Raw genomic sequence first — 21,934 nt, 5'->3', positions numbered from 1 at the left:
CACTTCCACACCCCAGGAGCGGAGACCACCGACGCCTCCACCCGGGTCAGGACACTCCATTCCCTGGGTGGGTGTTCAGGAGTCTGAGACGACGTGTGGCTGCAGGACAGTCAGCCCTCCCCGCCAAGCCCGGAGCCTCAGCTCAACCCAGGCTCTGGGAATGGATCAGATGTTCTCTAACACAGTTATGGACATTATTTTTCAGTAATTGTTTTATTCCATCATGACAGCCTACCCCATCTTCCCATCACCCTAAAGTATCCACCTGTGCCCTAGGTCACCTCTCCTCTGGCAGTATTGGTTCTGAAGAGGTGGGGCTCTCTAACCCAGCTGGGTGGCTGCTCTCGCCCCAAGGCTGAGCCTTGGAACCCGGCTCCCTGGGTCTGGGGGACCTGGGAGCCGCTCCTCGCCCGCAGTCCTTGGCTTGAATGCAGAAGGCACGGCCACACCCAGTCCCCCACAGAGATGCCTCTGCTCTAGGGACTGGGTGGCAGCTCAGAGGTTGCACTGAAAGGTCATCCCTGGTAGGGTGTTTGGTAACCGTTCCTGGTGCCACGCAGGAAGAAATGAAAACTAAAGCACATGGACAGTCAACTCTTCTTCGGCTAGTAATTCCTCAGACAATGGTAAAATAAAAAGCCAAAAAAAAAAAAAAAATGTGATTTGGCAAACGGTTTCTTAAATTTTAAAAGGAAAAAAAAACCCCATTCACACAGAAGAGATTCGACTTATCTGCTTTGAAGAAATATATTAAAGAAATTGGAAGGTTAAAAAAAAAATCACACCCCAAATAATGGTAAAAATAGATGTATTCTCTGTAAAAATCTGGGCTAATCTATGGAGTCATTCTTCTCTACTCAGTATTCAGAGCATGAGGTGAGATACCAGAGTACAAAACCCCTAAGCCCCAAGAGACCCTGCCCTGGCCGGGGCCCCGCTGCTGGGCTCCGGGCTCCGGGCGGTCCCTCCTGCGCGCGCCTCGGCCGCCCGGGCCTTCAGAGTTCTTCCCTGGTCCTGCTCAGTTTCGTGGCGTGTTCTTCTACGAACTTGCTCAAGTGTTCCAGATCTCGGTTTCCGTCCTCAAATTTAATCGGGTTCTTTTTGTCCCCACGGGGGGCGAAGTAGATGGTGGGGAACCCGTCGACTCTGTAGCGGTCGCTGGTGATGTCGTTGGCCGTGGCGTCCATCTTGGCGATGACCAGGTTCTTGCGGTTCTTGTACTTCTTGCCGAGCGCCGCGTACTCGGGCTCCAGCTGCTTGCAGTGCCCGCACCAGGGGGCGTAGAACTCGATGAGGACGTCCTTCTTGGGGTCCATCACCACGGAGTCGAAGGTCTTCCCCACCACCACCTTGACAGGCCCCTTGTTGTTCTTGGGCACCGGCTGGGACTTGACGACGGGCTTCAGGGTTCCTGCCGGGGAAGGAAGCGGGGCAGCGGGGCAGCGTGAGGGCGGGGCGGGGCGGGGCGGGGGCCCGAGGTGTCACTGTCCGTCCTCCCGCGAGAGGCCCTGGAGGTCCGCCCCCCCCCCCCCCCCGCCCTCCCAGGTGCCCACCCCGCGGGGCGCGCCCTCCGCCCTCCGCCCTCCGCCGCTCCCGCGTCCAGGCGCCTGTCTGGCTCCAAGTGCGCCGAAGACCAGGCTTCCTCAAATCCCCGGGGGGGCTGCTTTGTTTTTGAACCACAGAACACGGGGAGCGGCCGCGAGGGAGGCGCCCCGGGCACCCACCGTCCTGGAAAGCTCGGACGAACTCGCGGAGGGCGTCCGCGTCGAAGTCGTCGGGCTCCATGGCGAACCTGCGCCCGCCCTCGGCCAGGATGGCGGCGTTGACGTCCTCGCCGCTCTCGCTGAGCCCCAGGTCCCTCACCTCCGACGCGAAGTCATCCTCGTCGGCCACGGCGAACGTGTACTCGGGGAAGTCCTTGGCCACCTCCAGCACCTTGTTCCGCCAGAACTGAGTGGCTGACGCGGGGCGGGGCGGGGCGGGGCGGGCGCCGTGAGCGCCAAGGGACTGCCCGGGCCCCGCCCCCGCCCCCGCCCCGCAGCCCCCCCCCCCCCAGCCTCCCGCCGCCTCGGCCCCGAGGCCCCTCGCGCCAGAGAAGGGAGGAGGAGCGCGGCCCTGCAGCGCGGAGGGGCCCTGCACCCCGCCGCGACCCCGCCCGCGACCCCGCCCGCGACCCCGCCCGCGACCCCGCCCGCGACCCCGCCCGCGCCGGTGTGTGCGCGCAGGAGCCCTGGCGGCGGCCCGGCCTCCGGCCTCCCGGGGCCTCTCACCCGCTCTGTAGTCGAAGCTGAAGTCCACGCTGTAGTAGACGACCACCAGGGGCCGGCGCGCGTAGCGCTTGGCGTCATTGGCGCTGCGGCGGTGGCCCACCAGCGGCAAGGTGTGCCTCAGCACGTGCTCCCTGATGGCCGAGCCGGCCGCGGAGCCCTGCGGGGAGGGGCACACGTGAGCGCGGCCCGAGGGGCGGGGGCCTGCTCTGAAAAGGCGGGCCGGGGGCGGGGCGGTTTGCAGGCTGTGCACCCCGTAGCCCCGTTTTCCTTTGGGGCTCCTTTCCTCCGTGACCCCTACGTGAGCCTCCTGGGCCACTGCAGACCTCGTGTGCCCTGACCGGGGCCTGGGCTCGCTGTTGGCGTCGACCAGAACGTGCTGGGGGAGGGGCGCCTGGCGGCTGGGCTCAGAGGTTGAGCGCCGCCCTCAGCCCAGGCCGGGACCCCAGGGTCGCGGGATCGAGTCCCGGTAGGGCTCCCTGCATGCAGCCTGCTTCTCCCTCTGCCTGGGTCTCTGGGTCTCTTGTGAATAAATAAAATGTTTAAAAGAAAAAGATGTTTAAAATGTTTAAAAACATTTAAAAATGTTTTTTAAAAAAAACTGCTGGGAGAAGGCAGGCTTCTAGAGGACAGTTGTTCCTGCTGTTGACCTGAGTGGGATGATCCATCTCCCCTCATCTGATCCTAACAGCCCACGGGGGGGGGGGGGGGGGGTGGCATTTTAGGGTGACAACCACACAGCATAGGAGGTGAAGGGAGGGAGGCCTGGGGGACACAGCTGGTGAGCGGCCACCTCGAGAGGCCACACTCACGACAACCGTTATGATCTCAGGCTGGACCATGGCACCAGACAGAGCTGCAGGGCCTGGAGGCTGCTCCACTGAGGCCACCCCTCTGGAGAGGAGGGCGGGAGGCTCAACATCCAAGGGCTCAGGGGTCTAGCACCAGGCTGCCGTCCTTGGACAGGCTCAGCAAGGCTGGCACCTGAGGGTTTCCAGAGGAGATGAACCCAACAGATGTTTATGCAGCTTCTGTGACCAGCTGGACACAGTGGCACTGGCTTGGGAGACATGAGCTGGGGTGACCACCTCAAGGGCCAAGCAGGGGCCCCTGGCTCACACTAAGATGCTGACCCAGAGCCTCCAGACACCAGCCCCACAAGCACCCAAGGGTGGGCACTGCCATCTCATGTTACATGGGAAGAAAGTGAGGCACGGCCAGGCTGAGCTGCCCACCCAGGCTGCAGAGCAGGAGGTGGCTGGTGAACACCATACTCTTTACTCTGGGCTGAGGTCCGTCGGGGTGGGACATGGGGAGGTGGCCCTGGGCAGCTCTAAAGGATGGCGGCACTTCCCAGGTGGGAGGGGGAAGGTGTTGCAAGGGAGGAGCCAGCAGCAACCACACAGGGGAGATGGCACAGGGGAGATGGTCCCAGGGTATGGGGAGGGTGGGGGGAAAGTGATGGAAGAAGGACTGAAGAGGCCGGCAGGCCATGGGGCATCTGACAGCCTCCAGGCTGAATATCACTCAGAAGGTGAACTCGTGAGTAAAGCAGAGTGACCCCAGGGCAAATATGCTCTGCTAGTGACCATTTGCCACCCACAGGCCCGAACCTGCACTCAGGGGCAGAGCAGGCCTCACACCCTGCAAGCCAACAGCTCCTTCCTTGTCGTGGCAATCCTCTGTGTGCTGCTCTGAGAGCTGGCTGCTTCTTACTCGCCCTGCCTTTGCCTTCCCTTTGTCCCAATTTCCAAATCCACTTCTTTTTATTTTTTTTTAGATACTTTAAGTAATCTTTACACCCAACATGGGACTTTAACTCATGACCCCGAGATCAAGAGTCACACACTCCTCCAACTGAGTCAGCCAGTTTTTAAAAAACTGCATTTTATTGTGTTGTATCAATGTTTAGCGGTCTTAAGTAATTTTTGCGACCAAGCTGGTACATAAGTAATACCAGTCCATTTAAGGTACGAAGTGAAAAGGCAGTGACATGTCTAACAGACTAGACTGAGGGGCCCCTAACCTTTCTGGGGTCAAGGACCAGAATGTATGAAGATTCTATCGAAAGCTCCAGACCCCTTTCCCAGGAACATTCACACCACCCAGAGCGGTGCCTGCTTCCTGGGGTCTGCAGGCCCCCATGCTCATCTCCAGACCCCAGGTCAATACCTATGGATAAAAAGGAGCTGGACGGGACAAGAGACATCACAGCCCACAGCCCCTCCCCTTGGTCTGCTCCTAACTGGCTGTGGGAGCCAGGGACACAACACAGCTCTCTGCTCTGCATCCCAGTCTCTCTCTCAAAGGAAAGCCCTGACCTGGAGATGGAAGGTTTCTTCGGAACCTGACAATCTGCTCGCTAAAGCACAGGGCCCCCATGAAGCACGCAGGACGTGGAACTGGATCCAGGCTTGCCCTGGGCCTGAAGCCCCCTCCGCCCTTCTCCAGGTGAATAGATCACGCTTGGAAGATGCGGGCTGGGCATAGGCCCATGGGGAGAAAAAGGGAAGGCCAAACCCATGGGCCACGCTCCACAGCTCCGCCCGCAGACAGAGGCCTGCTATCACTCCACAGCTCAGCGCCGGAGCCGCCCTGTCGGCCAAGCAGGCCTCGCTCAGACACAGGAGCACGTTCCGGCCAAGGGGCAATGCCCGACACGCAGGCCAGAGCCACAGCAGCTGAGCACCCAGGAAGGTGGCACTGGCCTGCGGGGGGAGAGGACAGGGAGCCACTCTGGCAGGCCCCCCAATAAATCACCGACCACCCTGCTGGCTGCTCTGGCGTCCTCAGCCTCCCAGGAACCTACCCCTTTACCAGGCAGGGGGCTGGGAAAGGGACTCTAGACCCCACACACATCTGAGGCTCGGAGCAAAGCCTCCATGCTCCAGAACCCCAGCTGTGGCTCACCCAGCAGCCTCAGGCTGCTCAGAAGCCTGCACGTACAGTACGGTGAACCTTCCATACACTCGGCACTAATGTCACACCGAATGCTAACTGCAATTTAAATACAAACTAAAAGCAAAAACAGAAACTAAAACACCAAAAAACCAAACCAAACCACCAAAATACCCACAAAAGCAGCCTGGGGGCTGCTGTGGCCACGAGGGCCCTCACTCACCTGGATGTCCAGGACGTTGCTCCTGGGCTCGTACTTGGATTGGAACTTCTCAGGCTGCATGACGACCAACTTCCCCGAGGAGACTTTCAAGAACTTTGCTATTTCAGTGCTGAAAGTGTGGTGGAATTTGTAATCTTCTCTCAGGTTGTTCGCTGAGAATTTAACAGAACGATAAACACACAGTTTATTAACCTGCATCACTGACCCAGGCTGAACTCGCCGTCCCCATCAGCCAAAGCTGATGCCCTGCGAAGACGGGGATTGGCGGGCACCTAGGTGGCTCAGTGGCTGAGCATCTGCCTTTAGCTCAGGTCGTGATCCGGGGGTGCCCCTGGGCAGAGCCTGCTGCTCCCTCTGCCTGTGTCTCTGCCTCTCCATGTCAGGGAGGAAGGGGGGAAGGAAGGGATCGGCACCATGAATACTGCATGGATGACACTCAGAGCTTAAACACCTGAAGGAAGTTTGGATTTTTCAACAGAGGTTTAACACCTTAGAGCCTCTCTCTACCTTAGAATTTGTTTTTAGGAAGAAAAACAAAAAACAAAATAACAAACAAACTGAATGTTCACAAAGCAACTTCAAGCTCATTTGTCAGGAGCTAGTGTTGCCAATGAGACGCACGTGAGAGCAGCAGATGGTCTTTGAGAACAGGTGGGTGCCACGCCCCCCTACTGCCACAGGGTGAGTTTTCACACGCGGCCCCTTCGAGAGGGTTTAGACTCTCCTCCTCAGATTGGTGGCTGGCCTGTTTGTGGGCTGCAGTTCTTTTGCTATCTCAGTTAAATCTTGAGACGAGACCCCACTGCCTGAGGACACTCTAGAACAGGGTTTGGCAAACTTTCTGGAAAGGACCAGACAAGATCTTTAGCTTTGCAGGCCATGCCATCCCAACCACTCAACTTGGCACTGTAGTGTAAAAGCAGCTAGACAGTGTGTAGGCCGCTAAGTGTGGCTGCGTGCCTGGAAGACTACAAAATCTGGCCAGTTTGTCCATCCCTGCCCTAATCCCCTGGGTGAATGAACACACCTCAGTCTCTGCTCTGAGCTGAGTCTGTGATCCCAACACTGGGTGAGACGTCAAAGGTGTCCCCCCAGCCTGGACCGGATTACAGGAAACTCGGCTGAGACAGTGTACACCACATGCTTTGGGGGGTGGCTCTCAAAGCCAGCCAGAGTTAGATTTAAGTCACAATTCTGAGACCTGCTAATCACGTGACTGTAGGCGTGTGAGTGATTCACTGCACCCCCCCACCCCGCCCAGCCGGGCCCCGGTCCCTGCTCTGCAGAAACATGGGTCTCCCTTGCCTCGGCAAAGAGGCCGGGATCACCCTGGGCAAGACTCCCCATGGTTTAGCTCCAGGGAGAAGACGGGCTACCTAATCCATAAGGACAGACAAGGCACCCCTACCCCGGCACTGGGGGGTTCACCTCTCCTCTGAGCTCAGCCACAGTCACCCGCACTTGGCATGGGCACACCTGTAACCGCGCCACACAAATGAGCACTAAGGGGCAATCCGTGCATTTAAAACACTGTAATTACTGCTCTAAAGCAGAAAATTGAACCATCTGTGGTATGTAAGGGGAGGGTGTGGTGGTGGGGGACCCTGGAAAGAACCTGACGAGGACGGAGAGGATCCTCAGTGTTCCTGAGAGAAAACCTCTCTCTTTCATAACCTAGGGTCATCTGGGAGAGCAAGTCCGACCACCACGGATTTCAGGATGGGGCCAGTGCCACCTGCCCCCACAGAATACCACCTCTGACAGCTGCGCACAGTGACTCTGGCTCTCAACCTCTCAACACTAGCACTTCCTGGACGCCGGCGTTACCAGGCACTTCGTCTACATCGTCTCAATGTAACAACCTCCTGCAGTAGAAAGATCTCCAAAGTAAGATTATTTAATAAAAAATATATACACATATATTTTAAAGATTTTATCTATTTGAGACAGAGAGCATGACTGGGAAGGAGAGGGAGAAGCAGGCTGCCTGCTGAGCAGGGAGCCTGACGTGGGGCTTGATCTCAGGGTCCTGGGATCATGACCTGAGGTGAAGACAAACACTCAACTGAATAAGCTACCCCGGCACCCCATAAAATATATTTAAAAAAAAAAGAAAAAAGAAAAGAAAGAAAAAAAAAAATCAAGTCACCACCTATGGTCACGTGCTAATAACTAGCAGAGCCAGGACTTGGAACATGAGTCTGATTCAGAAACCCTCACGTTCTGGTGGAGACCCCACCCCTTGCAGAGGGGCTGGGAAGGGGATCCTGGAAAGACAGAGAGGGAGACAACACACTCGGATGAACCTGATTGTGCCCTTGCCCTCTGCTCAGAGGCCTACTCAGTATGGGATCCTGTCCCCCCACATGTAATCAAGGCCCCAACCCCAGAAAGGAAAGCCTGTTACCCGGGTGCTATCTCAATTCTTCATGGAGCGAACCCCTACACCGAGGGCCCAGGAGTTCTCCGTAGAAGCAGCAGACACCTCAGCAACCTGACGGCTGGGGCAGGGATCACCCGTCCAGCCCCGAGAGTCACGACTCACCGGCATCCTGGTACTGCTGGTAGGCTGGGTCGCTCTCCGCTTTAAAGACCCCAATGATGATGACATCATCCCCATCCTTGAGGAACTCCTGGACCTGCTTCAGAGCCATGATCTCCTTGGAGGGTGGCCCAGACTGCTCGATCATGTAGTCGACAATACCTGGGAGCAAAGCATGTGCCTGAGGAGGGGCTCGGGGCTCCCCAGGACACTGCCCATGGCTCTCCCCGCCTCCTCCCTCCCCACTGAGGTACGACTGGGAGGTGGCTTACCGTATTTTTCCCGTGGCCCATTGTAATCGAAAGGCTTCCCCTTGCGGAAGATTTTCAGCGTGGGATAGCTAGAGACCTCGAACCTCTTGGCCAGGTCTGTTTCCGCAGTGGCATCCACCTTAGCCAGGGGAATCGGGGGGGAGCGCTTGCTCAGCTCCTTGGCGGCCTTCTCATACTCGGGGGCCAGCTTCTTGCAGTGTCCACACCTACAAGCAGCAGTCAGGCTAAGAGGAGCCCGTCCCAGCGTGGACACAGGCTCCCGGCCGAGGGACACACAGAAACCCAGCCTGTGCTCCCGGGCAAGTCAGCTAGATCCAGCAAACCTCCCAATGCCTCCAATCTGAGGGCGTGGAGCCAGGCCCCTCTGGAGGCATGACACCACTGCACCGGTGCTACTCACAGTGGGAGGATGCACATGCGCACGTGCAGACACACACACACGCAGGACACCCACGCACACGACACAGGCAGGGGTGTGACTGGAGCACAGGGTGGGCGTGGGAAAGGCTACGACACACAACATCCTAAGAATGGAGATTCTCTGCGTTGGGAGTGGGCACAGGCGAGGACACGAGTCAGGGATGGCCTTCCTGCCAGATGGGACAGCTGACCTGGGACACGAGACACAGGGAGGAAGTGGACGTGCGCCCTTCAAAGGTGGGCGAGGGGAGGGATGCGGGAGCCGAGTTACAACCTAAGAAAAGCACGAGGACGGAACAAAGATCAACAGCGACCAACCAGGGCAGGAGACGGTGGGCCTGAGCCAAGGGAACCGAGACCGGAGACACCTTTATGACAGCCCGTCTGTACCCTAAGAACCGACGGGCCACACCGGGCGAGTGCCCTGCCAGTCAGAGGCCCTGAGGCCCGAGCTGAATGAAGCAGGCCTTGTCAGGGCCCTGAGGACACCTCCAGGCTGCACCCTACAGCACATAAACCTCTGCAGGTCACTGCTCCTGCGGCATCAGAGACAAGGTGAACTCGCTCTCCACGAGCTCGCTGAGCTAGCGACGGGAGCCGGCAGTGTGCTGAACCCAGCTCTGGGCAAGCACGACTTAGAGTCCATACCCCACCGTGAGGCAGCCCTGTGCAGCCTCCTCCAACACCCTCACCACCTCCCGGGCCCCTGGCCCCCCCCCTCCATGCTCACCAGGGGTCCCCTCCCCACCCCCACCGCCCGCCTGTCCTCTCTGCGCACGTGCACACCCCACGATGGCCAAGGGCAGCGCCTTCGGCCGCAGGGGTCCAGAGCCCTGTGGTCGCATCCCCGACTCTACCTGCACGGCACGCCCTGACACACAGCAGGCCTGCTCCAGAACCAGAACCCCTGGCTGAGCCAGGACGAATTTACAAGTGGAGGGGCCCTCGGGCAGGCTGACGGCCCTCCCAGAGCACCGGCCGCCGCGCTCCCATCTCCCTTGGACACACTGGCTTTGCTCAGTCGCCAGCTGCCCATGGCCCTCCGTCCTCTCCTCACAAAGGCCGAGAACCGCGGCACCCGGGGCAGCCACCTCTCCCCTGCGCTGCCTTTCTTCCTGGCATCTTCCTTCCTACATGCGGGTCCCCTGCCCGGTTCCCCTCTGATCACCTCTGCTCCTAGTATCCGGGGGCCGAACTGGCTGCTTCCTGCCCATGCTGTGGCCACGCAGGCCATGTCCCTCCTATGCCCAATTCCTCTGCAGAGCCAGGGCTTCCTCTTTCCTGACAGGCAGTAGGCTTCAATCCCAGCCCCTATCCCGGGGCCACAGCGGCCAGGCTCTGCTGCCCCTCCCCTGCAAGGGCTGAGGCCCTGAGGTCGGGGGTGGGGAGGGAGCCTGGCAGCGTCAAGAGGCCCGGCTGCAAAAGAGGACTTGGGGACCAGACGCTAAAGGAGACAGGGTGAGAGGAGGACACAGAGGCAGGACAGCTGTGGGGACCCAGAGGCTCCAATGTGAGAGGGGGACACGTCTGGAGCGTGAGGCAATCGCTGCCTTTTTTTTTTTTTTTTGAAGGTTTCAAATGTACTTTATTTCTTAAATCATGCCATATTTTAGTAGGTGCACAGTGCTTTCACCTGGCATCAATTATGAGTTGGTTTTGAAACAATTCATTATTACACCAGCTGGGATTACTGATCCCTCCATTCCTTTGGGGTGACTCTGCCAACAGGGGACAGGTTCCATTCTATTCCAATTTGTGTTGCTGTATATGCCCATACAGCAATACAGAAAGTGGCTCCACTAGCTAATACAGCATTACCATATTTATCATGGAAATCAGGTGCCCGTTTCTGGTGACTCTGCCTTGCCATTGTTTGTGGAATGCTTTGAACTCGGAGACGACTTAGAGCGTTTTTTTTTTTTTTTTAAAATTGATTATAAAAGCTTTTTGTAAAACAGCACACAAATTTCCAGAATAAATGCATTCCATAGATACAAACCTGGCAAAGAGAAACAAAAATCATTGAGATTGGGGTTACACTTTTAAAAGGCCACTGGACATGAGCCCTGCAGTGTCTGTTGTGACACGCTGGGGGGAAAGTGGCCTCAAGGAAACTTGGACATGAGGTTTCTGCTGGGCGTGGAGGAGGGCCTTGGCACAAACACCATACCCATGAAATAAAACATCAAGTGAACATGCTCACAGCCCAGGAAGGGTGGTAAGGAGCTCTGGCTAATAGCTCCTGCTGGTTCAGGTGAAAGAAAACCCGAGAGAGAGATTCCTCAAAAGGAGAGCTGGGAGGGAACTGGAAGAAAAAGTCCAAATCATTTTCTCAGGAAAGGAAGGAGCAAAGTCACGGTGAATTAAAATCTGGTACCCTAAGATTAGTAGATTTAAGGCATGTCAAGGTAATCAAAAATTTTCCATTAGGTGACTGTCAGAGAGGAGAAAACTAAATCATTCTGGTTTCGTTCCTCACACCCCCCTCCCCCCACTGTTTTAGGGACTTTGCTGGAGCCAGTAGCTCAGACAAGATCCTGCATACACTTCATCAGTGGAACAGAGGGAAACAACAGGCAATCTGGTCATCGTCCAAGATTCGCTCGGGCACACGAATATCTCTGCCCTGAAGCAGAGGTGAAGACACTGGTCAGGGACGCCCGGGGGGCTCAGCGGTTTAGCGCCACCTTCAGCCCAGGGCATGACCCCGGGTTCCAGGATCGAGTCCCCCATCCGGCTCCTCGCATGGAGCCTGCTTCTCCCTCTGCCTGGGTCTCTGCCTCTCTCTCTGCGTCTTTCATGAATAAATAAAACAAAAAACAAAAACCAAACCAAAACAAACAAAAAACCCCACTGCTCAGATACCTCATGAAGAAGCAAGCCTAGAATGGGCAGCCCAAGGCCACCAGCTGCCACCACCGGCCCACTGTGGTGGCACCTCCGCTCTCCCCTCATCACAGCCATATGTACTTCGATGAACAGCATTCCCATATGTCCTACAGATGTGTTACTTCACATCGTACAGGCCTAGGTCTACCTCGCCCACCCCCTGGAACACTCAGCAGCCAAGTCAGCCTTCATGCGTGCCGGGGACTGGGCACCCCCTTGTTCTCTGGCTTGGCCTCACCTGCAGGGGTCTCTGATACCCCCACTGCATGGCTTGGGTGGTACCAAACGCGCAACGGGCCTCATCAAAATCTGAACTACAGGGGATAGACACCATCTTACCACGGGGCATAGAACTCCACCAGAATGATGTCTGCGCCGTTAACCACGTCATCAAAGTTCTCTTTGGTCAGCACAAGAGTGACTTCTGGGGGAGGTGTCCAGTTGGGCTGGGAGACCTCTTTGACCTTGGCAACGATTTCTGAAACAAACCAAACAAGCGTGAGCACAGGTAGACGGGAAACGTTGGATTTCCTAAAACGCAGCTGCATCTCTAGCCAGTGCTGCTCTGCAGCTTGAGGCCAGAGTTCAGGGCTGAGGGTCCACTGTTCCTCTTCCCATTGCCCGGCAACTCCTCTGACAGCCCAAGACCAAGCTGATGAAAGAGACGCTTTCCACTGGACTGCGGTGCTAACTGCAAGCTCCCCGAGTCCGACCACGTGTGACCACACGTCGTGGATAGTCTCAAGGGCGTCCCCTCCCCAGGTACAAAAGACCCATGTGTCAAGTCATGCACATCTAGAACCAGCAGGTCACACGTCATGACGTGTACCCAAAACTCAAGAAAAATGCAGAGAAGCAGCACCTCCTCTGCCGCTCAGGCTGCATCGGCAGCACAGGGAGGGTGGTGGCCCCGTCCCCAGAGATGGGCTCAATGATGGGAGTAGGCTCAGGACAGGCTCCTACAAGCACCTTCCAAGTGGCTCTTGGGACAGTGGTGGCAAATTCGACGTTTTTCTTTTTTCTTCTTTTTTCATTCTGCTGTGGAATCGCCAAGTAGCTAGACCTAAGTGGTTCTCAGATCAGTGTGCACAGCAGCACCTCCATGGTGTGGGCCCCTTGTCCCCCAGGCCACACCCAAAGCCCCGAGCTCATCAACGTCAGGGAGGCCAGTGGCCCAAGGAGCCCCCTTTGGCGAACACTGCTCTCGAGGTGCCACGCTGGCCCCACATCTAGCGGTCAAACGTGAGGCACGGACCTCACGTGAGGCACAGGACACACACAAGCCTGCTCACTTTGAAACAGGAAGGACACGGCTCTCAGTCTGCTCTTAGATTAAGCTCCTGGGAGTGCGGACACGGCTAAGACATCATTGATGAAGCACAACACAAAGGTGCAGGTAGTGTTGGGGATATACTAACAACTGGGAGAAATTAAACCCACACACACATGCTGCTCTCCCGTGTCCGTGTCTCCGAAGGACACAGGAACTTGTTACACGAGCTGGCTTCCCGGAAGGGAGCTGGACAGCCAGGGTCAGGGTGGAAACACTACTCCTCAACTACCGCTGAGAATTCTGAAGCACGTAAGCAGATGATCTAGTCAGAAGACAAACATGACGCGAAAGCAAGTGTCAATGGCTGTGAGGTTTCCTTTGTGCACCAGCAGTGGGCAGGATCCTCAGAGGATCAGAGGAGAGGCCCCCTACCAGCTCAAAGGGACTCAGATCAGATTCCAGTGACCACCTCTTCCTCAAATGAGGAGCCCAGGGCCTGGCAAGGGGCCACCACATGTCTGGGACACACAGGGACTGTGTCCTGGCTGTGGTCCTAGTCACTACTACGTCCACTATGCCACACTGGGAGTGGAAACTGTAACACGATGGGGTCTTTTCCTAGTAATTAAGAGAGAAGACAAAGATATCACAATTTTATCTGTTCATTCATTAAAAAAAAAAATTAATGTTGTGCCTAATATAAGTCAGGTAGGGACCCATCAGGCCTGGTTTTGGACAACTGCCTGGCTCATCACACTGGTGGTTCTCAACCAGGGGCTCTGGACTCATGGCTTCAGTTAAGCCCCAGGAGCCTGTAAGAAATGCTAATCAGCAAACCTGACCTGAAACTCAGGGAACTGGGAGCCTGGGGATGGGGCTCAGCCTTGGCTTCGGGAGCCCACCAAGTGACTCTGACGGAAGGTCGACATTGAGAAGCACTGCTCTAGAGCCCCGCCGGGAACCGTGGCCTCGTGCCATGCCAACACACGGGCTCCAGATCTTGACTTTCATGGTCTGAAATGGGAAGACACCCTTCCTACCTCTGGATGAGGTTACTTTGATCTCGGTTACTTGGAATGCTCCAGCAGGGAGCACTGCCAGAAGCTGGTGCTCCTGGGACCACTCCCGGCCCACTCAACTTGTCCTATTATCCAAAACACCCCCCTTAACTTTCTTTTGAAAAGAGAGGCCTGGCCCACCCTCCTTCATGAGTGCAGGCTCCACTCACCTTCCTGAGTCCTGGAGCCCTCATAGTCCACAGCCTCCCCCTTCTTGAGGATCTTGATGGTGGGGTAGCCGCTCACACCAAACCTGCCAGCCAGCGCGGACTCCGAGGTTGCATCGATCTTGGCCACAGGAATGGGAGGGTCGTTCTCCTTCAAGGTGCTGGCAATTTTTTCATATTCCGGAGCAAACTGCTTGCAGTGTCCACACCTGAGAATGAGATTTAGGGAAGAAGAAGCAGGTTGACTGTACCCATGGGGACTGACATCCAGCAGTGTACCTCTGGACGGGGGCACGGGGACCCGGATGATCGCAGGTAAGAGGAGACACACAAGGTATCACAGTGAGGAAGCCAAGGTGGCTGGAGTCAGAGACATGCAGGCTGGAATTCCAGCCGTGGCCTGGGCTCACGCTTCCTGCACCTCCAAACCCCAGTGCTTTTGTCCGGAAGCTTTAAAGTTTGTCCAGGGACCCCTCTCGATGCATCTGTGAGGTAAAAACTCTTTACAGAAGGCCTCTCCGGTCTTCCTCGCTCAATCCCTCAGAGCGTACAGTGGTGTCTCCCAGAGGCCACACGACCAACCACAATGTTGGCGTAACAATGTCATGTTAACAAGTGAGGGCTACGGCTAGAGAGGAGTTAATATGGAAAGCTCTGTGTTCTGATGTTGAATATGGTAACTGCTGAGAGCCACGACCCACCTAAAAAGCAATCTGGACTCACAGGACCAAAAAGTTTGAGAATACAGATCTACAACGTAGTAATATAATCTCACTGACCTGTTCCAAGGACAATTTAGATATTTTACAAAAAAAAAAAAAAACAAAAAACAAAAACACCCCACCTCACGCCTGAACCTCAGGCACTGGTCCAGTAACTAAGCAGATCTTAACTACGGTGTGCCTTTCCACACCGGAAACTACCCGAAGGCCAAGGCTGCACCCGGGCAGCAACTGGCAGGAGCAGGGAGGCAGGATGGCTTCAAGGTGGGTCGGGGCAGGATCTGCAGCGAGGGACAGGTCATCACCAACACCCGTCTCCGTGTTGTCACAGACTGTTAAGCACGCCAACCCCTCAGCTGAACTATCCGAGGACACACTTGTATCTTAGGCTGCCAGGGGCCGCGTTCTGAGGGCCGGCTCCCGGCCGCTGAGCTCCTGGCGTTCCTGCACCCACACTCCCTCTGCCACCCTCACCGTGAGTCGTCAAGCCCGTGGGCACGGAGAACCCCTCACCCAGTCCTTACCACGGAGCATAAAACTCCAGCAGCACTGTGTCTTTGTCAGCCACAAAGTTATCGAAGTTTATGTCATTCAGGACCAGGACACCATTTTCCTCCTTGACTTCCAAGTCATCCTCCTCCTCTTCCTCGTCGTCGTCCTCCTCCTCTTCATCCTCAATGGCATCTTCTTTATTGGAAGAATCTGAGCGGAAAACATCCAAACCGGTTAGGAAATTGGTGACTCTCCTCCTTCAAAGCTTTCCTAGAACGCCAAACCCGGCAAACGTGCCACGAGGCCTGAGTGGTCCCTGAGGGCCACCACAAACCGAGGTGGCGACATCAGGCCTCAAATAAAATCTTTAAAGAAAAAAAAATTTATTTATTCATGAGAGACACAGAGAGAGAACCAGAGGGAGAAGCAGGCTCCGCACTGGGAACCTGACGTGGGACTCGATCCCAGGACCCCGGGATCACACCCTGGGCTAAAGGCAGATGCTCAACCACTGAGCCACCCAGGCGTCTCCTAGAATTCAAAGTTTAAACGCCCAGCAGGACTTGAGGACAGGACCAGGTGCCTCCTGCCCAGGCTGGGAGAACCCTAACCATCACTCGTCACTCCTGCACTGGGATCCGATCCATTCCCAGTATCACCCTGCTGCAGGCCTTGCAGGCCTCGCCCCTGCCCCGTAGCAAGGCTCCTTTATCCACCTCCTGTGCTTTGTGCATTAGGGTACCTCGTTCTGTGGGTACCCTGCCTCTGTGCTCCAGGGCAGGCTGTCACCAACGCCTTCTTCACGGCACCATGCTCTCCACAGATAGGGCCTCATCAGTCTTCCTGTGAACAAATGGCTGCCTGGCTCCCCAACCAGTACCAGTGGGGAACAAGTACTTGTGCTCGGCTTTACATTCTGGAGGCTGGACTCATTCCACTTCTGAAAGCGGGTGGCATTACAACAGGGCCCCACAGGTTTCACCGTGGAGGGAAGAGGGTGAGGAATTGTATTTACTTATCAAGTCACCCCACAATAATCCCCAGCGTGGGAGACCCCCACGAATAATTTTAAAGATTTACAGGGGTAACGTGCGTCCATAAAACACAACAAATCGCACCTTCGGAGAATGCCTTGCCTGGAAGCACAGCTCTCTTCCCAGAGCACAAGAACCTGCTCATCTTACCATCTGTGTTTCACTGACTCTTTCGTCCGACGACGGAGACAAGGAACCCTGGGACTGCAGTTCTCGTTAACCAGCTTCTCCCGCTGCTGTCACAGCAGCCAAGTACAGCAAGCCCCAGAACTGATTTAACTCTGGAGCCAGATAGTGCCAAGGGGCCAATTATTCTTTCCCCAGATGCTTCCCAGGAGATAAAGCAACTCTGAGAGTTCTGTGCTGGGGGCGGAGGACCAAGTCAGCCTTGGGGTCTGGGAACCTCTGGGACTTGCCCCACCTTGGCCCTGCCCCACCGAACCCAGTGCTGGCCCCACAACCGCCGGGACGGGCCAGGGAACTAACTGGTCTGGGTGCTGTGGCAGCTTTGCCTCTTTTCATAAAAATCTGCAAACTAATTACAAACCAAAATCCACCAGGAGCCACACTTTCCTCAACCACGTTCCTTTACACAGCTCATGACCCCGGGGTCCTGCGATCTGGTCCCACATCGGGCTCCCCGCAGGGAGCCTGCTTCTCCCTCTGCCCATGTCTCTGCCTCTCTCTGGGTCTCTTATGAATAAATAATAAATAAAAAAATAAAATCTCAAAACAGAAGCCACCAACCTGAGAAGTACAAACCAAGCTGACCTGCTTGGCTCCCGGGCCTTTGGGCCCTCTGCTCCCCAACCCCCCACCACAAGGACCTCTAGGTGGGGACAGGCCCGCAGAGGCCCCGCTGCCAGCCAGCACTGTCATCAGGCTTCCTGGACATGGAGAAGGGCAGGACCTGGGGGAAGACAGTGTGGGCTCAAGCCCCATCTCCACCTCTCAGGCTGGTGGCCTCAACGCAGTCCGCCTCCCCCGATGACCGGCAGCCAACACTGCAGCCTCAGGTCTTCGAGAATCTGAGCACCCAGGGCTCTTGGGAACCTGAATTTAACCCTGGCTGGCTAGGGCTTCCAGGTTCTTCTGGAAATACTGCCTAGGACAACGCCACAAGGCAAGAATTGAGTGTTGAGCTTTCCTGCTCTGGCCTGTGGTACAGCAGTCACACTGGCTTTCCAAAAGGCTAATCTGATCACCCATGGCTCCAGAGTCTCACTCAAAACGACCCATGTGACGGCTGCAAACCTGCAGATTCAATGTCAGGATGTTCTGCAGGTTCTCTGCTTTGGGTCAGGGACCTAGGAGGCACCCCACACCTGGCCTCGGATCCGGATGCTTCACGCAGGCTAGAGAGCCTGCTGGGGGCAGCCGGGCATGGCTCGTGGGCCAAGGGCATCCGCTCCCACTGCCTGACCGCTCTGGCCAATACAGGAACCAGATTTACTTGCAAGCAGATGCAAGACTGCAGGACAGGTGGGAACCTAATCTGCACTTTAGGCTAGGGCACGGCCAGGGGGGCAGAGGGGCCCGACGACCCACGCCAAGCCCAGGGATAGGGAGAATTTTACTAAGAGGTTAAGGCAAGGATGCCTTCCTATCGATGCTCAGCCTGACACAGCCTGGAGCACCACCAGGGACAGTCCTTGTGATTCAGTGGGGGTCCCCAAACTACCACGGGACAGACTTCCTAAGACTGAACTCATTTCTTGATTATTTATTTATTTATAAGATTTTATTTATTTATTCATGAGAAACACAGAGAGAGAGGCAGAGGGAGAAGCAGGCTCCATGCAGGGAGCCCGACGTGGGACTCGGAATGGACTCGATTCCGGGTCTCCAGGATTATGCCCCAGGCCAAATGCGGTGCTAAACCGCTGAGCCACCCTGAGCCACCTGGGGCTGCCCTTGATACTTCTTTTAAAGGATAACAAACAAAATGACAGAAAATTCCCCACGTAGTGAAAGACTCCCAAATGCATTAAGGCAAGTCCCTACCTTTCCAAGTCCTTGCCAGCCTGCAGACAACCCCAGGCCTGAACCTCCTGCAATCTGAGAGGGCGGTGGCTCTATGTTCCTAACCTACTAGAAACCCACACATCCCTGCAAAGAAAACATCCCACACGGTAGGTAGTAGGGAGCCCACTTTTTCGCTTTTATGACTGGACATTCTAGGAGAGAAAAGATCCCCAAAGCCTTCTAGCATCTTCTGGATGGGTGCCACTCTCCCCAGCACCCGGCCGATGAAGCCTCTCACATCACCTCCACATTGCTTAGCCCACGTGGTAAGGCCATTCCGGAAGTGGGGGCCCTAGGCCTCTGCGATCCCTGTCCACTCCCAACGGTACATCCGATGACAACCCTGGAGCCCTGCCCAGCCTGCACACAGGCAGCTCCTTTCAAGACATCCTCACTATCCTCCCTCTTCGGTCCCCGCCAGAGAAGTGCCCGGAACGGCTGGATAAATTCTACCGTCAGGTCAATACTGAAGTGGACATTAAACATGGAAAAAGAGAAATTCGTTACTAGACAGATCACTACAGCTGATGTCTGCAAAGGGCCAGGCACTGTGCTGAGCTCTTATACACGTTCTCTCACCCGTCGGGGAAACATTACATGCACTTTACAGATGAGGAAACTAAGGCACCGAGTGTGTTAGTCACCTGCCCAAGGATCAAGAAACTAGTTAGTGGAGGGTCCTGACCACTTCACTGCTCTGGCTCACTGTCACCTCTTTTCTTCCTAATAGGCCCAAGGCTTTAGGTGGAATCATTTGATAATCACTTCTCAGGAATGAAGAGAGGCAGCTGAGCAGTTCTTTAGCACCCACACAAGGGGATTTCCACCTAACTTTTTAAAAGATTTTATTTATTTATGCATGAGAGACACACACAGAGAGAGAGGCAGAGACACAGGCAGAGGGAGAAGCAGGCTCCACGCCGGGAGCCCGATGCGGGACTCGATCCCAGGAGTCCAGGATCACGCCCTGGGCCCAAGGCAGATGCTCAACCGCTGAGCCACCCAGGCGTCTCTCCACTTAACTTTTAAGTCTATGGCAATTCCAGCTAAAAACAGGCAACAGGGCAGCCTGGGTACCCTGAGAAGAGGGAGAGGGAGAAGCAAGCTTCATGGCAGGGAGCCCGACGTGGGACTTGATCCCGGGTTTCCAGGATCACACCCTGGGCCAAAGTCGGAGCTAAACCGCTGAGCTACCTGGGTTGCCCTAAATAAAATCTTAAAAATAAATTAAAAAAAAAACAAAAACAAAAAATAAAAAACCAGGCAATAACTAGCATCAAAGTATTTTCTCTCACTATTTTGGCTGGAAAAATGTGAAACGTACAGGTGATTTCTAACCCGAGACACCACACCTAAGGCTTGCACTGCCAGAGCTTAAGCTCTATTTAGTGACCATATTCTTGGTGGTGGTGGTGGTGGTGGTGGTGGTGGGGTGGTTGTCTTTTGGGGCCCAGACAGCACTGTGCTGTATGAATCTGAAATATAAGAGAGACAAAACAAAAACAAAACCTGAAGACTTGGAACAGCAGAGGTAGAGAGAAATGTGGGCCCAAAATAAATCGGCAGGACAAGTTTACCTGTGAGAGAGAAGGGTCAGGGATGCCCTCAGGGATGGGGGAAGAGTCAAGGTAGGGACTAGGAGCCGCTTCTATCCCCCTGACCATGCACCAACCTCACCAGAGGATAGTGCCCTTGAGCATGACAACTCCAGAGATTCCTGGGCTCACCCCAGAAGCAACTGCTTCCCAGGGCCTTCATGGCTTTAGTGATCTGTCACCCAAACAATAAACCTGCTGGTCCTAATAATAACCCTTGGTGTCCACCTGAGTTCACCACTCTCTCAGGCCTCTTAAGAATCACTGGATCGGGGATCCCTGGGTGGCTCAGTGGTTTGGTGCCTGCCGTTGGCCCAGAGACCAGAGATCGAGTCCCACGTCAGGCTCCCTGCATGGAGCCTGCTTCTCCCTCCTCCTGTGTCTCTGCCTCTCTCTCTCTATCATAAATAAATAAATAAATCTTAAAAAAAAAAACAGCACTGGGTCAAAATCAAGACAACAAAACTATTTTGCTTTTTAGCCACGTTCCAAAAAAAGACCCTCCATCCCCACTGGTCCTGGAACTTTCACGTACGTCCCCCAAAGCGTGACTTGCGCAGGTATCAAGGAAGCAGATGTTTACAACGCGGATTTCAGGCCCCCCACCCCCGGAAGTTTGCTTTGGTATATTTTTTGGGCCTTCGTGTTTCATGAAGGTCTCAAGTCTCACTGAAGGCCACGCTGCTTTCTACTCGCTCTCCGCAGGTGTCTGTATATCCCAGTGGGGTTCTTACTTCCCTATTTGGGCGAAGGCTTGAATCGGTGACCCCCCATCCCCCCCAAGTTACTCAATCTGTTTGAAAGAGTATAAAGTTCACACTTCCCCTACACACCAGTCCTAGACGGGGGAGTCTATTTCTATTGGAACAAAGCGGCCGGGAAGAATCGGTCGTGGGGAGAAAGGCCGGGGAGGAAGAAAGTCAGGACCAGGAATGGGAGGCCCGCTGCCTAGGAACAGCACTCCTTTCTCGAGGAGTGCTTCCTACTCATCGAAAGGCTCTGGACGCCGTGTTTGCAGCTGGCTCTTCTCCAGGGACCGTGGGCCGCCGCGACCAGCAGGTGCCTGGCGCCCCTCCCGCAGCGGGGGCTTCGAGGGCGGCCTCCGCCGCGCCCGGCTCGCAGGAGGGGCTGGAGGGACCCGGCAGACGGGCGCAGCCTTCGGCCTCGGGCAGATGCAAGCCGGCCCGCGGTGCCGCCCTCCCCGAGCCCAACGCCCCGCGAGTGGGCTCCCGCCAGGCCCACAGGGCCCGCTCTAAAAGGGCGCTGGCGCCCGGCGGCGCGTCCCGGGGGGCTCGTCCCGGGCCTCGGCGCCGCCCCTGCAGGCCCCGCCGCCGCCGCGCTCGCCCGCAAGCCGGCCCGCGCCCGAGAGCCCCTGGCAGGGCCGAGGGGCAGCTGCTGCCGGGGAGGCCGCCCCCGCCGCCCCCGCCGCCCGGGCCCCCGAGCCCTCTCGCGCCAGCACGTCTCCCCGAGCCCGCCGGCCGCTCACCTCCGTCGGGGCCCGCGGCGGCCAGCAGGTGCGCCAGCGCCAGGAGCAGCAGCAGCAGCAGCCAGGCCGTCCGGGGCCTCATGGCGGCAGCGCGGCCTCCGCGGACCTCGGGAAGCGCTCGCCGGCCGCGCGCGGGGGCGGGCAAGCCACGGGCCGGCCAATCGCAGCCGCCCTGGGGCGCGGGCCGCGTGCGCCTCGGTCGCCGCCCTCCGCGGCCGCCGCGCGCTTAAGGCTCGGAGCCCTAACGTGAGGTGCCCCCTTGCGATTGGCCGCGCCGCAGCCACCAATCCGCGGCTGCCACTCGGTTGGCCCCGAGCGCACGGGCGGACGCCGGGAGGGAGGAGGCACGGAGGCGGCGGCCCGGGCCCGGGGGCGGGGCGGGGCCCTGCGGCGCCATTGGCCGGCGGGGCGGGGGGCGGGGCGGACCCTGGGGCGCGATTGGCCGGCGGGGCGGGGGGCGGGGCTGAACTCCGCAGGCCGCCTCCGAGCTGGGCGGGAAGAACACGTGTTCTTAGGGGAGGCGGACGTGGGAGCCAAGTGCGCGTTTGCCGCTGGGCCGGGTCTGGGGAGG

At 56.7% G+C, this 21,934-nt stretch overlaps 2 protein-coding genes and 1 long non-coding RNA gene across 3 annotated transcripts; all 3 read right to left on the bottom strand.

Moving 5' to 3' along the window:
- Nucleotides 1-194: 194 nt before the first annotated feature.
- On the bottom strand, nt 195-21,588 carry PDIA4 (protein disulfide isomerase family A member 4). Its single transcript, XM_025433923.3, has 10 exons — nt 21,364-21,588; nt 15,256-15,433; nt 14,013-14,218; nt 11,851-11,989; nt 8,203-8,408; nt 7,934-8,092; nt 5,389-5,540; nt 2,271-2,427; nt 1,725-1,958; nt 195-1,411 (listed from the first exon to the last, which is right to left on the bottom strand). The coding sequence occupies exons 1-10, from the start codon at nt 21,443-21,445 to the stop codon at nt 996-998; spliced, it is 1,929 nt and encodes a 642-aa protein (XP_025289708.1). The 5' UTR covers nt 21,446-21,588; the 3' UTR covers nt 195-995.
- Nucleotides 7,309-7,927, bottom strand: LOC125752655 (uncharacterized). The gene is made up of 2 exons (XR_007402675.1): nt 7,541-7,927; nt 7,309-7,430 (listed from the first exon to the last, which is right to left on the bottom strand). It is a non-coding gene; the product is annotated as an uncharacterized LOC125752655 (long non-coding RNA).
- Nucleotides 10,159-10,546, bottom strand: LOC112650945 (cytochrome c oxidase subunit 7B, mitochondrial-like; the record flags this gene model as incomplete). Its single annotated transcript, XM_035700206.2, has 1 exon — nt 10,159-10,546. A coding segment is annotated over one exon (237 nt), but the record flags the coding sequence as incomplete, so codon positions are not given.
- Nucleotides 21,589-21,934: the final 346 nt, after the last annotated feature.

The sequence above is a fragment of the Canis lupus genome, chromosome 16, assembly GCF_003254725.2.
Source record: "Canis lupus dingo isolate Sandy chromosome 16, ASM325472v2, whole genome shotgun sequence".
Classification (NCBI taxonomy): Eukaryota; Metazoa; Chordata; class Mammalia; order Carnivora; family Canidae; genus Canis; species Canis lupus.
Note: the sequence above shows the minus strand (reverse complement) of the source record. Positions and strands in the feature narration are given on the sequence as shown.